Here is a 17,280-nt window from a genome sequence, read left to right on the forward strand (position 1 = left end):
GGATCGGATCGTGGGGACCAGAGCGTCCGGACCGCGTGCGGCCGGGGATGAGCCGCGGTGGGGCGCCCAGCGGGTAAGATTGGTGAGCCCAGAGGTGTTTCGGATTCCTAGGAAAACCGCGCTGTTTAAAGCTGGGAAACTTTCCTCCGAGTTCCGGGAGGGGACCCGGCTGCTGTGATGGCCTTACTGGTCTTGCTGGTCTGGCCGCTTTGTGCGGCAGGCAACCCAAGGGCTGTGCGGCTTGCTTTCCGCCGCGGGGATTGTCAGAGGAACCGGGAGCGAGAGGCCGCCCAGCTCCTGGGACCTGACCCGAGTGTGATGGTTTGGGGGTCCAGGGTGACTACCTCTTTGCAGTAGCGGGACTCAAGAGGGGGCGCAGTGATGCCCTTTTACAGAGCCTCGACTGAGTCCTCTGAAACGCACATTGTGCGCACATTCTTAACCTTTGATCGCGCTGCCGCTCCCCAGCCGGACACACACACACACACACACACACTCAGAAAATAGGACCTCTGCATTTTTGAGTCCTGAGAGTGAGAATGCAGGAGGCTGAGTGTTCGCAGCGCACAGCGTGGATCCTATGCGTGTTTCTCCCAGAGAAAGCCCCGTCAGCCCATGGTTTTGCAGAGCTGATACCAAAGCCCAGACGACTAGGGGAAGGGGTTTGGCAGTGCATTCAGTCCAGAGTCGGGCTCGCAAGGTTTTATTGATCAATGGCCTGAACTATCGTTACCACCTTCTCCTCTTCCCTTTCTCAGAAGGAAATTTGACAGGAAGCCCTAGGGAATTCTGAATTCTGCATTTAGTTTGCTGTCCGGGTGTCCTGTGGAACTGGTATCCTTCCTATTGGTGTAAACTGTAGTGGGTGCAGAATGACATTCCTCCTCCGACGATTGGATTACATGGCGTTGGAGAAAGAAAAAAGAAAATTAAAAGTTACGTGAATATCACGACTTAGCACTTTCTCCTTTCTGCGTGTCCAGCCTTGGCCAATGCAGATTATTGAAATCCAGACACTTTTGCATATATATATTTCCTTTTTCATATGTTGCATTTATTTAAATATATGGATGTTTTGAGTGAGTTTTCCTCAGTTCTGTCACTTCAAGGTAAAGTGTAAGCAACTTCTGATGCAAAGGTGAGGGCCATTTTGAGCCAAAATACTTAATTGTACAGATATGGCCACCTTGATTTCTTCACATCCTTTTTTGAAATGGGATTAGAGTGAGTCTGATAGCTTCAGTCTTGTAAATTTTAGGTACAAATCTGGTGCAGAAGTTTGCAAAAGCAAAGCTATTTTATAATGACTTGGATCAGAAAGAATGCTGAGATTTTTTTTCCAATCTTACTCTGCAGCCTCCCACTGAAATGGGAGAATTTGCATAATTCTGGGGGCAGCTTCTCCTCAGAGGTAAGGAATGTGGGCTGGGAAGGTGCACTTCTCTTGCCCAGGAGAGGAGCAGAGGAGCGCAGCACTGGTGAGACAGCTCTACCCCTGCTCCTCCCGAGTGCCCCTTGCACGTTCCAGCATCTTCTGCTTCAAACAAACACGAGATAATTCCGGGCACAGAAGCACAACAGGAAGAGTCTTTGCTGGCTCCTCAGACATGGTTGTAACTTCACAGAGAAACCAGTTTTAACAGAATGTCGTGCATCGGTGATGGTGGGAAGCCTGGGCTTCCCTTTGTTCTGGTGTTCAGCAGTTGCTCCTGGAAAACCACTGTATCGCTGAGCAGTTGGATAGTGAAAGTTGTATTCAATGTGCACAGAGTTTTGGATGGAAGCAAAGAGGGCGCTCTTACATGATTCTCAAGAACATCTTCTGGCACAAGAGTAACCCTGAACCTAGGGGCACGAAGAACGTATCCTTAGAAAGATATTTGCCCCAAGCAAGCTCTCCCTCATGAGAAGCTTGTCTTCTGGGTTGCTTCTTTAGGAGGAAATGAGTTATGGCCACCATGCTCTTTCATTGGGAATCTGTGGTGGCCCTTGGGGAAGTAGCTGGATGCCTCCCTTCTCCAATAGCCAGCCTGAGCAAGAGCTGGCAAGAATCTGCACCTGCTACTCAGGAGGCTGACAGGAGGGTCACAAATTTGAGGCCAGGCTGGGCAATTTAGTGAGCAGCTGTTTCAGAATGAAAAGGAGCTGAGGATGTAGCTCAGTGGGAAGGCCTGAGTTCAATTCCCTGTACTACAAAAATAACTAAACACAAAAAAGAGAGCTGGCAGGATGCTAAGGAGCCCACACAGATCTGGTTTCTAAGCTTTCTTTCAACGTCCCTCGGAGGGACGGGGGAGCCTCTGCCTACACAGAGCGTGGCCTGATGGTGTCTTTTCTATGGCCAGGCAGATCTAGTCAACCTTCAGCCATCAGCTTCCAAAGTGGGACCTACTCCCTAGCCCCGAAGACAAAAATACTTCTTCATTTCCCCCCTTCCCCCTGAAACTCAGCAGTGAGACTACAGGTCTCTGTGGTATAAGAGTGCTGGAGACAGAAATAAACTTGGATTTGGCTCCTCTGTTGTGGAAGCCCAGTGACCTCTTCTGGAGAGCTTCCCTCCCGGGGAAGCAAGCAAGGAACCCGCTTTCTGGGTGTTTCTGGAAGACAATAACTTGACCAATAATCATGAAAGAAAAGGATCCACAAGACCCTAAGAGCGATGCTGAAAAAGGTTTTTTTTTTTTTTTAATTTCAGTATTCATTTAGCCCAAAGAATTAGTTGGCTTCATTGTTAACTTTGGAGGGAAAAATTGACTGAACAAACACCCCTGTCTGTGAGTGTGGGAGAGGAGAGAGAGAGCCCGTCCCACAAAGACCTTGGAAAGGTCCTTGCAGCTCCTGGCACACCCCACCTGGTTAGTCCTGTTGGTTGTTTTGAGAGCATCACCTTAAGCACATTCTCAGGGGAGCAAAGAGTGCAACCCCTACGGCAACCCTTCCCTCATCCATGAGAATCTGTTTGCTTCCAGGTCTCAGGGTAGAGTTTTTTTTTTTTTTTTTTGGAATGCTCTCCTGATGGGGCATCGATGAGTTCGTTTCACATAGTGAAGGAGAGTGGAGAGCAGTAGGTGGTGAATGGTGAGCTCCTCAGTATCTTGAACCACTAGGTGAGGGTTACCAACAAAGTCAGCTTTCCTTTTGAGAGCTAGCAAACTTGGTATCAACGAACAGGTCTTTACCTTAGTTCCCCCACCTGTGGAATGGGGCTAGAAGCTACCTGATAGCTTACTATTTAGGTGATCTGGTTAGTCTGTGCCCCAGAGCACCTCCTCAGGGAGAATGAATGGGGAACCTTGTTACACACTGTGCCCTCCTCTTTACTTTCCCAAACAGTGAACTCTTCCAGTAAACTGACCATTTTCTCCTCAGAGCTATAAGAGGAAAATAACGATTTAATAATCTCTTCTCTCACCTATATTTTGTCCAACCACTCTGGGAGGAGGAGTGTGGTGATCATGCATTTATTTCTCTTCTGTCCATGGCCCACAGCTCTCTTGACCTCATTCAGCTTAGGGTTGAATGATGCATACTAAAGCAGAAGAGGGGGCAGAATTCTGGGGATACCAGATCTCCTGACCAGATCCCCCTGAATCACATCCTGCGCCTTTCCATCCATTCCCACCTCACCTAGCCAGATGTGTGGATCCCCAGGTCCATCTCAGGCACAGGCCTACTTCCATTCCTATATGGTTCTTAGTCAAAAATTGTGGGCTGTTGTCTGGAAGCTATTGCTTTTATTTCCTCTACTACTTTGTTGCTCTTCTTTTTGGGGGGAGGACAGCGCCCCAGGCTCTGCACCACCCTCCATGTACAGACTTCTCATCACAAAATGTGTGTGATTTTTCCCATGGCTGCTCCAAACCTCCAAGTACTTAGTGCTTTAGGGGATTGTGATGTCTTTTATATTCCACATTCTAGTAACAGGGCTATGTTTAGTTTTTGCAACTTCCAATAAGGCCATTCAGCTAGAGAGTGTCTAAAAGCCTTGTGACAAGTTGGTGAAGGGCCCAGAGTAAATGGAATGCAATCTTTACCTGTTTCCCCTCCTTCTTTCCCCCTTTCCCATAATTAGATAATCAGACTCATTGTTAATGCACCTGTCTTTGGCAAGGTCTCTGATCAATCCCATGTTCTGCCTTCCCAGGTGGCCTCTCTGGGACCCACTCCTGCCTCCCACAAAACCACACCTGAGAGGTGGGTTCAAGATGAGCCAGCATACTCTCAGCTCACGATGCTCCGGACCACCCAACTGAACTGTGAGAGCCCGAAGATGTCTGCGTGCAGTGACTTTGTGGAGCACATCTGGAAGCCAGGGTCCTGCAAGAACTGCTTCTGTCTGCGGAGTGACCACCAGCTAGCAGGAGGCCGTACCCAGCCCAGAACAGGCAGCCTGCCTGCTCCACCGCGCCCACCTCCCAGGAGCGTGGAGGATGAAGGTGTGAACGGTTCACCCTACTGCAAGCCCACGATAGCTGTGAAACCCACTATGATGAGCTCTGAGGCCTCCGATCTGTGGACAGAGGCCAGCCTGAGTGCTGAAGTCCCACAGGTGAGGCTGACTAATCCCTGTGGCATCTTTACAGGGGCTGCTCCTCTTCCAGCACTTGGTGGCTGGCTGGCAGCCAGGGAGGGCTGTTGGAGCAAGCATCCTGCAGGATGGCGGCCTTCAGCCTGCCCCGGGATTGCTTTTGCCCCACTGCTGCTTGGCTCTCATCAGGTTCCTTTCTCTCTCTCCCTTTAGGCTAATAACCATTAACGCAACACCTCAGAATTTTCTTCTATGATCTGGAGATTTGTATGAGGCCAAATAGAAATAAAACTTTGTTTGAACACACTATCAGCAAATAATTTCAAATATACACACAAGTAGCAAAAGTTGTATAATACACCCCATTCGCCCAACACTCGTTCCATGACTGGCTCTGCCCATCTTGTTTTACATCTGCCCCTTCTACCTCCTTTCACTGTGATTGAAACAGCGGACTCCAAGCAGTGCATCCATTTAACACTTACCACTATATTTCAAAGATAAGGTCTTTATTAAAAAAAAACAAATAGTGTCAGCGCCCTTGAAATATTAGCAGAAATTCATTATTATCATTTAGTATCCAGCCAGCATTTGTACTTCTAATTTTAAAGTTTCAATTTTACCAGCTTTGATCTAGAGTCACTACTACAGTGACATCATTAGCAGTTAGGTTGGCCTGCATCCACAGGTGACCCTGAGAAAAGGTATAATTTTTGAGAGGGCCCACAGACCGGGCCCGCGGGAGTCCGCTGTCTCTGGGCAGGTCCTAGACGCTGTATGTATGTCTGAGATAGTCTGAGGACTGCTTGCTCCATGTTGACCTCTCTGCATGTCCTAGTTCCCCCCACCCCGACCAACTCGGTGAGTGGGCCAGGAAGGGCGTGTGAGTGTGTGTGAAAACAAAGGTCAGTTTTGAATCAAGGGAGGCTTAATTGAAGACAGGCATTTCCTGTGGTTGCCTGGAGCTCCCTGTCCCTTTCATGGCTGCCCCCTTTCCCTGACCTGGCCACACCCATTCACCAAGGCATTGTTGACCTGTATCAACCTTCACCTACATAAACCAGGGACTCTAAGCTCAAAATTGTGTGGGAAAGGAGACGAAGGTAGGCGCTCCTTTGAAACTGCTTCTGAAAGTGAGGTTGATGAGGACTTTAGAAGGGAAGAGGGGCAGAGGTTTTAGTATGGGAATGACCAGTTCACATCTCTGTCACATAGCTCAACTAGTTCAGCCACACAGGGAGACTAGAACTGAGGTCATCACCATTAACTGGGAGAAAGGGCAGCTCTTCCTCATGGTCTGAAGTGGAGCCCAGAAAGACAGAAGAAGTCCCTCTCAGCCTCCTGCCCTGATCCGATCAGCCATCCTGGGGGTTTTAAAAATCACTGTGACTTCGGTTCCTTCAGGAATGCACTGTAGCAGTATTAGTTTGCTTTTTTGTTTTTTAAAAAAAGTGAACAGAAAACAAAAATTAAACAAAGCCTAAAACTGTATTTCCTAAGCCTATAGAACAGTTGTTCCACTGGATATTTGTGAAAGAGAAGGCAATGCACTCTTTTTAGAAGCTTTTATTTCTTCCTCTGCTTCCCATACTTAAGTTCAAAGCATTACAGACCCTGAAGGGCAGGAGGTGAGGGGAGCACAGATCAGGGTCTGGAAAGACAAATGCCCCATGGGTGCCCCAGCCGTGATTGCGGGCTGTGGGGAGAGCTCACCCTGGGTCCGCCTCCTATGTGCATGGGCTGCACTACAGAAGACAGTGACAGTGTCATGGTATTTGGCTCTCACTTTCTCTTTCTTCTTTCTCTGATGAAGTCTCATGCAAGTCTTTTACCTCTGGCAGGTCATCTGGAGACGAGCCCCTGGCAAGCTCTCCCTCCCAAAGCAGGAAGACGTGCCCATAGTTTACCTGGGCAGCTTCCGCGGTGTCCAGAAGCCTGCTGGTCCCTCTGCCTGTACGGATGGCAGCTCTCACTGTCCCCCTGCCTATGCCATGGTTGGTCTGCACAGCCTGCAGGCCCGGGGAGAAAGGAACTTGGCTTTCCACCCAGTGGGTTTCCCAGACGAGAAGGCCGGGCAGGAAGGGAAGCCCACATTTTCCTGCCAAGAGCTACCCTCTGCACAAGAGAGCTTCCGCCAGAAGCTGGCTGCCTTTGCCGAGATGACATCTGGCTGTCACAAAGGCCCCAGGCCCTGCCCTTCTCCACAGCCCCTGCAGGAGTCCCTGCCCTCCGAGGATGAAAGTGATCAGAGGTGCTCCCCTTCTGGGGACAGTGAAGGTGGAGAATACTGCTCCATCCTGGACTGCTGCCCCAGGAGCCCTGCCACCAAGGACATTGTACACACTGAGGGCTCCCAGGGTAGATGTGAAGGGGGCAACTCCTCGATGTGCTGGGAGCAGGGAACAAGTACTGAGCCCCCAGAGGAGGAGAAGCGAAGTCTGAGCTTCCCCAGAGACTGCTGTGACCAGGGTCCCTCAGCAAACCCACCCCATCTGGGGCCCAAGAAGCTGTCCGCCAACTCTGAGGCTGCCAGTTCTGATGGTCTGTCCTGTGGTAGTGGCAGCAGTGGGGCCAGCAGCCCCTTTGCCCCCCACCTTGAGAATGATTACTGTTCCCTCGTGAAGGAAGCTGTGCTGCCGGGGAAACAGCAGGACTCTGACTGCCACGTGGTCACCTCTACCAGGTGCCCGGAGTCCCAGCCCCCAGCCCACCCCAGGGAGGCTGCACAGCCAGAACCCATCTATGCAGAGAGCACCAAGAGGAAGAAGGCAGTTTCAGTGCCTTCCAGGCCACAGGCGAAGCAGGCACCTGCCACTCAGAGCCAGGTATGGACAGGCGACGTGAGGGCTCAGAAGACACCATCTGTCTGGAACCGGGACAGAGAAGGCTCAGACATGGCTCCCCCGGTAGCAGCCACCATCACAGTCATGGCTGCTCACCCAGAGGAGGACCACCGGACCATCTACCTGAGCAGCCCAGACTCTGCAGTGGGTGTGCAGTGGCCACAGGGGCCTGTGGGCCAGGACGTGGAGGCTGGTGAGGAGGAGACTATAGCTGGGCAGAGGCTGAGCTCCAAGGAAAGCCATCCTCACGATAGGTCTGAAAACGTGCCCAAGGGGAGGCCTGCCATTCCCCCCAAGCTGTCCAAAAGCAGCCCTGGTGGGTCCCCAGCATCACCATCTGCTTCTGCACTGGCTGACTCCAGTGAGGGGAACTCAGGCAGCAGGGCACCCCAGTCTACATGCAGAGGCTCAGCTGACCCCACTACTTCCTGTTGGACCAATGACCCTACCAGGTGCCCCCCTCCTGCTGCCTCTACCTCAGCCTTGGACCAGAGGCGACCCAGGTATCAGACTGGTGCCTGGAGTCGCCAGTGCCGGATTGAGGAAGAGGAGGAGGTAGAGCAGGAATTGTTGGGTCAGAGCTGGGGAAGAGAGATGGATAATGGCACTGTGGACCATTCAAACTCTTCTACCTGGCACCGTCTCCACCCCACTGATGTCTCTTCTGGGCAGAACAGCAAAGTCAGAACCGGGATGAGCAAATCGGCCTCCTTTGCATTTGAGTTCCCCAAGGACAGAAGCAGGATGGAGGCGTTCTCACCTCCTCCCCCACCTCCAAAGTCGAGGTGAGTAGCAGTGTCTGGAATAGTGTCACATGGCTCTATAGGACAAAAGCCTTTTCGCAGGATACCTTTACCTTTGCTCCCTCTGTGGAAGGTTATCAGGCCCAGCTTGGAGTCCTGTCCTCTGGGTAACCCTGTCCGCCCAGAGGCCTCTGTGGCTTTACGTGACTGACCCAGATCCCCAGTGCGGTCTTCAGGGGGCAGGAATTGTTCCTGGTGTTTGTGCTCAGCAAACAAACCTTCAAGCAGTTCCTTGCTCAGATTGCATATTTGGAATGAATCTTTCAAGGAAATACCTGGGGCTGGAGACGTAGTTTACTGGTAGAGCCAGCCATCACATAGGGCTGTGGCAAAAACAAAAGCAAGAAAAGAAGAACCAAGCGACCACTTTTTTTATGTGCTCATGTTTTTATACCCCAGTACTCTTTTTCTGTAGGCTTTTTGAAGAACACTCTGAAGCTTTTCATTTGTTTAAACATGCAAACGAGGTCTAAAGTGGGTTAGGAAGATTTCAGGAGACAAAACTGACAAAGCCAAGTGTACTATGCTTAATAAACCTTACCACAATGGCTCCTGGGCCCTGAGGCTAAAGTTAGAAAAGAGGAAGCAGCCTAAGTTTGGCCACCCTCAGATGTGCTTCTTTTTCAAAGAAAACAAAAATGTGGTTTCATGTTAGTCTGCTGAAACTCACAGCTTTCTCCAGTCTTTCACCACCATCCTGCCAGATTAAAGTACCTTTCACAGGCTCCAGAAAAATAAATGCCTTTCTTAAGCTATTGAGCTGTGCATAGAATTTAAATTGTGGAAAAAAGCCGGGTGAAAGTAAAACTGATTCTTATGAGAGAAAAGGAGAAACCTGCTTTTTTTTTTTTTTGTAATGATAGCTTTCTGAATAGACTTTCTCTAGTCATGTCATAGCTAGTGTTCTGTCTAGTGGATTTGCCTCTAGGTTGGTGTCAGAAACGAGGGAACTGACCTGACCGCAGAGAGAAGCAGATGTGACACTTGACTTTGAATGTAAAGGCGTCTCGGGCTGTGATGTGATCTCACGTGGCTTGTGCTTGTGGATGTGACTTTGTTCTGGTATCGCATTGGCTGCTCACCATGCACATCTGCCAGCCCCTCAGATGTTCCAAGGCTCTCTCTGGCTCTTTGACTCCAATCAGAACTCCCTGAATGAATGAGTGATTCAGCAGCCAGGATGAGCTGCTTCTTGTACGGTAGTTAGTGTGGTACAGGTGCATCCAAGGATGTCAGACATAATAACTCACTGAAGTTTCGGAACAACCCTGGGAGGGAAGAATTACCAGCCCCAATCCACAGATGAGAAAAGAGAGATAAAGAACTATATTATCTTGTGTAATTGATGGCTGTCCATAGCAACCCAGCCCCAAATATGTGCTTCTGAACGGACTGAGTGCATTAGCAGGCCTCACTGAGCAGGGTGTAAAGCACTAGAATTCTACCTGTGCGCCTCTGTTGTGGTTATTGAAGGCATCAGCTGTGCTGCCATTAAACCAAGTTGTTATTCCATCTCTGGCACAGGCTGAGGGACCTTGAGCAAGCCATTCACTGTCACTGAGTCTCCTGGTTCCTTTCTCTAGAATGGGATGATAATGACACTTATAGCACCTTATAATTGAAATGAGATGAACGGCAAAATCCAATGGTGAAGTGAGTTATGTGGGCAAAAGCCAACCTGCCTTGTTAAGTGTGGCATTGAAACCTATGCCTTATAATAGGATGTGGTCTGGCCCAATCCCTGGAGAAACCACCTGACCTTTGGAGAAGTGACTATACCTTTCTCACTACAGAATTAAGAGACCTGGGAAAAGCCTGGTAACCATAGCAGCACAATTCAGGAAGGGTTCTAATTAGCATCTGGGTTGAGATCAGAGTTTTCGGTCCAGTGTGTTATGATTAAAACTATTGGAGTCTATATAGCATAAATTAGGTGAGAATTTCAGCAGTTTTGGGCTCCATCTCTTAAAGAACAAAACAAAAATTTCTTGTTTTCAGAATGGGGGGGGGATCAAGAAATAAAATTAACAAAGAGACCATGAAAAAAGAAAGGAGCACCTCATGCTATTTAAAATAAGTCAAACTAGTTTATTTGGGGCAGGATTTTCATATTTTAAGCATTACTGACATTATCTTTTGAATCTTCACATCTCCCATGTGAGAAGATGAAAGGGCAGGCTTAGAACTACAAACTGACTTCTAACTCTGGAACTCAGTACTCTGGAGTGGCGTACTCTTTGGGGAGGGCCAGTGTTTGAATCTAGCAGGTCAGGTAATGTATAAGCACATTTGTGTGTTAGTAAGCACATAGGCCATATTTGGTCCAGCAGCAATAGCTCTGTACACCACTATCATGGCAGGCTGTAATGTTCAAATGGAAATTATAGAACATCTTCAAGCAACATGGGAGGTAAAACTGAATTCTTCTCATGATGCATCATTAAATAGGTTCTATTCTAAGGACTGGCTTCATTATGTATGTTATGTATGCTTGTAACTCTAGAGAGAGTGGTTGCTTCGTGCAACTCAGTATTTATGTCTGCTTACACAATACAGAGAGAGAGAGAGAGAGAGAGAGAGAGAGCCACTTGCTTTCTTGGGCCACCATGGAAGACTAGAGAATGACTTTTGGGTTTTGTCTATCTTCCACTTTTACAAAACTGATTGTGCCTTGACTTTTCTGTAGTTCTCCTGTTTGAATGTTTGAAAGTAGCTTTTCCATCTGTTTGAGCTATTATCCTCTGCAAACTCTCATTTGTGTTCTTTGATGTCCTGCAGGATAAAGAGTGCTTGCCCAGTTAATATGCTGAAGGGCCCTCTTTGGAGGTGTTTAAATGTGTGTTCTCCTTCTGGGAAGGTAAGGAAGAGTCTAGGTCCTTCCTTACCTGTTGAAGCCAAGGCAGCTTTCTCCCCCGACAAACTCACGTGAGCTTAGAATGATGAACTTCAGCAAATTTCTGGGTCTCCCTGCCCAATTTTAGGGTGGGGCTGTAAGGTGAGAATTGACAAGTACTCTTGGTTAGGAAAGGAAAAACTGCAGGCAATAAGCATGGACTGTAAGTTTAAACAGCACCTTCAAGACTTAAAGCCGCTTAATGAAAGCTGCAGTTCCTAAAGGGAAATTAAGATGCAAACAAAATCTACATTCTTTCTACTCTTTATTCATCTTCAGATACCAACCTAATTTGAAGTGAATTATGACTTCTGAGTGACAAGGTCTGTTGAAGGAGATCCATGTGCTTAGGGCAGAGAAGTACTTCACAAAGAAACCCAAAAACAAGATGATAGTCCTGACAATGACAGAAGTAAGACGGGTTTATGTGCCTTCAGTTTCCAAGTGTTCTGGTCCCAGGTTGACACTAGGTTTCTCCCAAGCAAATGCAAGATGCTTTTGTCTTAATGTTATCACTCACTTTTAAAGTATATCACTCACTTATAATTTTAAGCCACTACTTGATAAATTCTTCTCTTCCTCTGAGGGACACTGAGGAGTAGAGTCTGTCCCTGGGCTTTGCTTTTCTCATAAGTCACCTTCCGTGTTCCTACACCCATGTAGGATTGTCATAGTTGGAGCTCTTTTCTGTCCACAAGAGCAGCCACTTTGGAAGAATCTTATTGGCTTCATTGTGTGGTCTCTTCTGTAACATAGTTTCTCAGCATGAGGCTGATGATGGGAATAGAAGGACTGAGGCAGCCATTCATCCCCAGACTCCATATCCAATCTGATTAGAGCTCCAAGAGCTTTCCCCTGTAGCAAATTACAGAGGTATCGGTTTAGTAGGATCCCAGACTCCCTGCTTCCTGGACTTCTCTATATGGCATTTTGAAAATCACAGTTTGTATTAGGAAGCACTGTATTTAAAGAAGCTTCTCTATGTTTGGCCCTGTAGACCAAATTTAAATAAGCAGGCTGGAAGTAGGGTTGGTCAGGAGAGAATGAATAGAAGGTGCACTCCAGGGGTAGAAATTACCCCTCCTCCCAGTACATACAGAGTTTGGCAAATAGGACGTAGCACATGGATCAACAGTGCAAATTTATGTTCTGCCCCATACCAGAGGTAAATTAATAGCTGGCCTGTTCCCGAGAGTTTGTGGGTAGAATCTGAAAGCACAGGACAACTCCTATGTTATAGTTGAGTTCTATTTTGCAGTTCTCTATTTTTTAAATTTCTGATTTGACAGCACTATATATAGAACTTTTAAGATCCTCTTACTTTGAACATACATCCTTGACTAAGGTTGGGATTAGAGATTCTTTTCTTCATTGGACATCTAATCTTTTGGGTGTGTGTGTGTGTGTGTGTGTGTGTGTGTGTGTTTGTGTGTATTTTACTTCGAATTGAACCTAGGGCCTTGTGCGTGCTAGGCAAGCACTCTACCACTGAGTTATATCTTCACCCCTAGTTGCTTACTTTTTGGGAGCTCTGTGCAAGATGCTGAAAAGTCAGTTACTGGGGGGTCTATCTTTCAAGGATTTTAAGGAATTCTGTAGGAATTTAATCAGCAAATGTGCAACATGACAACCAAAGCTCCACCTTTGCTTTGATTGCTTTTAAAGAGACTGGTTCACAGTATCTGAATTCTTACCACACTCTGATTAGTAACACAAAGGGAAACTCAGATTGATATACAGCAGTAGTTACAGTTCTCTCTTCTACCAAGGTTAGAACAGACTTGTAGATAGCAATTTATATAGAAAAATAAAGGTCAGGTGCTTCTTGAAGGTAAAGAGCATGCTTAGCCATCTATAATTCTAGAAGGGCTAGCTTGGTGCTTGGCACAGAATAGGTGCACAAGAAATATTTACTACATTTTCAGTAGCAGGTGGAGACCATGTCTTGTTTATTTCATTTTCCAGAAAAGCACCTAACTTCATGCTTGGCAAATAACAGGTGCTCAAGAAATCTTGAAAAAAGAAGCAGGCAGCTCTGAATGTGAAGTGTCCATCTGAGATCAGATTTCTTGGTTGTCCTGGTAGTCTGTTCATGTGGTTATTTTGACAAGTAACACACTGTGTCCTGAACTGCATTAAAATAGCTTTGTGTTTGTATGTCTTCAAGAAATTGTAAACAGGAGTACAGGGGCAAGGTCTCATGCATTCTTCACTAACCTCTCCATAGTATACTTTAGCATAAAATCAGACATGTGGTAGGTGTTCACTGTAGAATTGAAAACTTAGATTTTCAAGGCCAGAAAACACTATAGATTAAACGCTTCTTGGCTTGATTTTTCTACTGGATACCCATTACAGCTCTGTGGCTATTTGTGCCCAATAAGACATCATCACCTTGAGTTAAAGAAGCTGAGATTAATAATAGTTAAATCTTCAAGGTGGGCAAATATCATGTGGGCACAGTGCATCCTTTCATAGATTAATTACTCTCCAATGGTTGTACATTTCATGTTTGCAACTGGATTCTATTACTATGGTTTTTTTCTTTTTTTAATTGAGCAGGTGTGTGAGCCAGCCCTCTCTTGCCACAAGAATTTTCCTTTCAGGTAGTAATCATCTAAAGACTTTTTTCACCAGTGAGTTGCAAGGAATTCTAGGGTGTGGTTTGCTTATCTGAGAACAGATTTTTTAATGCTTTCTAATGGGGGGGTTAGAAAACACAGCTTGGGCTGTCTGATTGAGCCCTTTTCTGTCCACCATACAATCAAAAGGGCTTTGTTCCTAGGATGGCCCACTTGCTTTGTGTGCATGGAAGTTACCAATTACTGAGACATATTTTCAGTTTGTGGCCCAAGAGATGTTTTGGTTTTGTTTTGGGATTGTTTGAATTGACTTTGCATTCTTTCTATGAGGGTTAATAGATTAACTACAGAGGATACTTGGTGACCTTTTCTGCAGCTATTTAGTTTCTATTGGAGTTTAAAGGTCATTTTCTGTTAAATTGCTCATTATTTCTTTCCCTTGACTTTTGGAAAGATCCCTAAAAATCTTGGGTGTTAAAGCTGGGCATATGCCTGTAGTCGCAGCAAGAAAAAAGGCTGAGGAAAGGAAGTAGTAGATCACTGTGAGTTCAAGGCCAGCTGGGACTACACCGTGAGACCCTGACTCAAAAAAAAAAACAAAAAAAAACCAGTTGGGTGTTAAAAGTGTTCATATGTTTTCTTACAACTTTGTAAAGTTGGCAGCTTCAATTAATTTGTTTCCACCACTCTGGATAGCTAATTTTCTATTTCCCTGACAGGCAGACTTTTATAAACAATTTTTCTTTGTTGGTGACTAGAGGAACTTTCAGGCTGAAACTACTTTTAAAATATCCTTCCCATTTTACTCAGATATTTTGCCTTCTGTTAATTTTGGTACCTATACCTGTCAAATGATCCCCCTGACTTCATGGAAGTTTGGGTCTTTATCTATTTCATACTGATATATATATACTTTTCTAAAGTCTGATAATCTAAGCAAAGAATTGGTGGTGATATCATTATATGTTTCTGAGTGGGAGGAAGTCCTTCAAAATGGCTTCTGCTCTTTGCGAAGTCCACAGTAGAAAAATTAATTGGAATAAAAACATATTGAATATATAAGAATTATTGGAGATATGGACATATTAGCAAGTGAAATGAACTTAAAGATCGGGAAGAAAGGAAAGAAGAGTCTGAAATTTTAAAATTCACCAGGATAGGAGCATCAGCCTTGCCATCTAATCTCAGGTTGTCAGCTTGGATGAACTAGAAGGCTCCTAGAGGTGATCAGGTTCTAGGGGAGAAATACACATCAGTGGATCGATCCACTCCTAGGGCAATGTGCTGTTAGGAAGCCGGGTCACCAGTGCCTCTGAGGCTGCGTCTCTCATGAACACACTTTCCAACCCATTTTGTTTTCTGGCCCCTGTGAACTGAGTCGCTTTGCTCCATCACACCCTTCAGCTGCGATGTTCCTGCCTTAGAGCCACCTGATCTCTAGAACTGTGAGCCGTATTGAAAAGTCTCCCACTTTGTGTGTATTGAGTGTTTCGCTTCATAAGCTGGAAAGCTGACCAGTATACTCAATATATGCCTATCAAAAGGAAGATAAAGATTTTTTCTGGAGCTACATGTGGGAAGCCACCCTGTAGGCAAGTTTGTCACAATCAACCCTGCAGGTTGTGCAGGTGGGAATTCAAACACGTATGCCAGGAAAACTAGCTTAAAACCTAGTTTACTATCTAAAATGCAAAATATCTGGTGATAAGTACCTGTTTCTTGTATTAATTGAAGAATTCCCTTGCTTTGTGGAGAACATCTGTGGTCTGCCTAACCCAGTGGTCCCAACCTGTGTTTGGTAGAAGATGTAATCATCTTTGATTAAGGTCTTGAATTGAATTTCATACAGGAACATCAAAATGTCTTCTTGTTCTTTCCAGCGAATGATTGTGAATAATCCATAAATTTTAACTTCTATGGAACACTAAACCATAGTAAAGAACAGTTACTATTAAGTTTATTTTCCATTATTTAGAGTATAATTTCTTTTACAGAAATAAACTTACTTTTTCAGTCCCTAAATCTTGTTACACAATGTATGTTCACTTAAACTTTCCTCTTGGACTTGCTCCACTGATTTTTCTACATCTAGGATTGGGAGTGAGGTGATGAGCACCAGACTTGTGTCTAAATTCTTCGGAGGAACACTTTGAACACAGAAATTAAGCATAGTGAATTTAAATCGAGGAAAAGAACAAAATACTGTTTTCATAACACATAGTAAATATGGTTTTCGAACTTTTCTTGTCTGGTGAACATCTAGATAGTCAGCTGGGGTGGGTATGCCTCCAGGAGATAAAAGAAGAAAACCAGAACCAGTGTTTGCTTTGGTGTCATATTTACTTGGTAACCTTTCTTCACATCTCTCAAAGTGTCATCTCTCTTAAACTTGAAACGGGTAAATTTTTGGCACAATTAATTCTAAACCCAGTTCCCTAATCCTGCTGCTTAATCTACTCTCAGTGTAGGTTCATGTCTCCTGAAACATGTAAAAAAAAGATCATGAACACCTTGCCCGTGGAATAGATCAGACCCTTGGAGTTTAGAGCCTAATAATTCCTTATCTTAACTTTTATTTAATCACTACATATTGGGCTCTGGGTATAGGTGAAGCCCTTACCATATACTGGTAAGGAAAGGACAGGTTGTTTATTAGATAACTTTTATCATACTGTATGAAAAAGCAAAATTAAATACATCTTTTATATCACACACAAAAGTGGGCCGCAGATGGAATAATGTTCCAAATATGAAAAATAAAACCATAAAGCTAATTTAAAAATCTTTCATAGGGTTTTAAAGACCTTAAAAGTATATCCCATAAAATGATTAATGGATTTGATAATCTAATTAAAAGATTTCTGTTGAATGGATGATGCCTTAGGCAGTTAATACATAAGTGTGAAATTGAATAAAGTATATTAAAGACTGAAAGGGATTAATAGAATGTTTAAGATACTGTTGTAAATCAACTAGAACAATGTAGGGAAACCAGTAACAAAATAGGCAAGAGGGACTGGTTAACAAAAGAGAAAATAAAAATGTGTGACCAGAATAAGAAGTACTTCACTAATAATCAAAGAAACAAAAAATTAAGGAACAGTAAGCTATGTGTTCACTAGATTGAAGAAAATTACAAAGTCAGATAATACTAAATTTTGGCAAAGACAAAAGAAAACAATTATCTGTGCCAAGCTGCTGGAGATGGAGGCTGGAGCAATTGTTCTGGAGAGTAATACATCATTACCCAGTAAAACTTAGCCGTGGAACACACTGTGCCCCGCTAAGGTACATGCCTTAGAGAAATATGCACACACAGTTCGACAATAGCACATATACAGGGAACATCATTATAACATTACTTATAGTAGCAGAAAGTTAGACCAAATACAGACACTCTGCTCTAGAAAAACAGATAAATAAAATTTTTTCAGTATGAAATTAACTACTTAATAGAGATGTCAGAAGGAATGAACTAAAACTATATACAAAGCATGGATACTTTAAACTGGTACTATAGAGTGAAATAACTAAGGAACAGAAGAAGACATGTAACAAAATAATTAGCATAAATTAGTGGAAACGTGAAGTAACACTATATATATATATACATATATATATATATATATAT

The 17,280-nt window shown here is 44.9% G+C and overlaps 1 protein-coding gene across 1 annotated transcript in view; it reads left to right on the forward strand.

Annotated features, from left to right (window-relative positions):
- Positions 1–6: 6 nt before the first annotated feature.
- Positions 7–17,280, forward strand: part of Prag1 (PEAK1 related, kinase-activating pseudokinase 1) — a 52,658-nt gene continuing 35,384 nt past the window's right edge. The window contains exons 1-3 of the mRNA XM_010621825.3: positions 7–73; positions 4,145–4,549; positions 6,370–8,156. Of these exons, the coding sequence (XP_010620127.1) occupies positions 4,232–4,549; positions 6,370–8,156 (2,105 nt within the window). The 5' untranslated portion in view covers positions 7–73; positions 4,145–4,231. The remainder of the gene's footprint in view (positions 74–4,144; positions 4,550–6,369; positions 8,157–17,280) is intronic.

This window comes from Fukomys damarensis, unplaced genomic scaffold (genome assembly GCF_012274545.1).
Source record: "Fukomys damarensis isolate Sample0158 unplaced genomic scaffold, DMR_v1.0_HiC HiC_scaffold_18, whole genome shotgun sequence".
Lineage (NCBI taxonomy): Eukaryota > Metazoa > Chordata > Mammalia > Rodentia > Bathyergidae > Fukomys > Fukomys damarensis.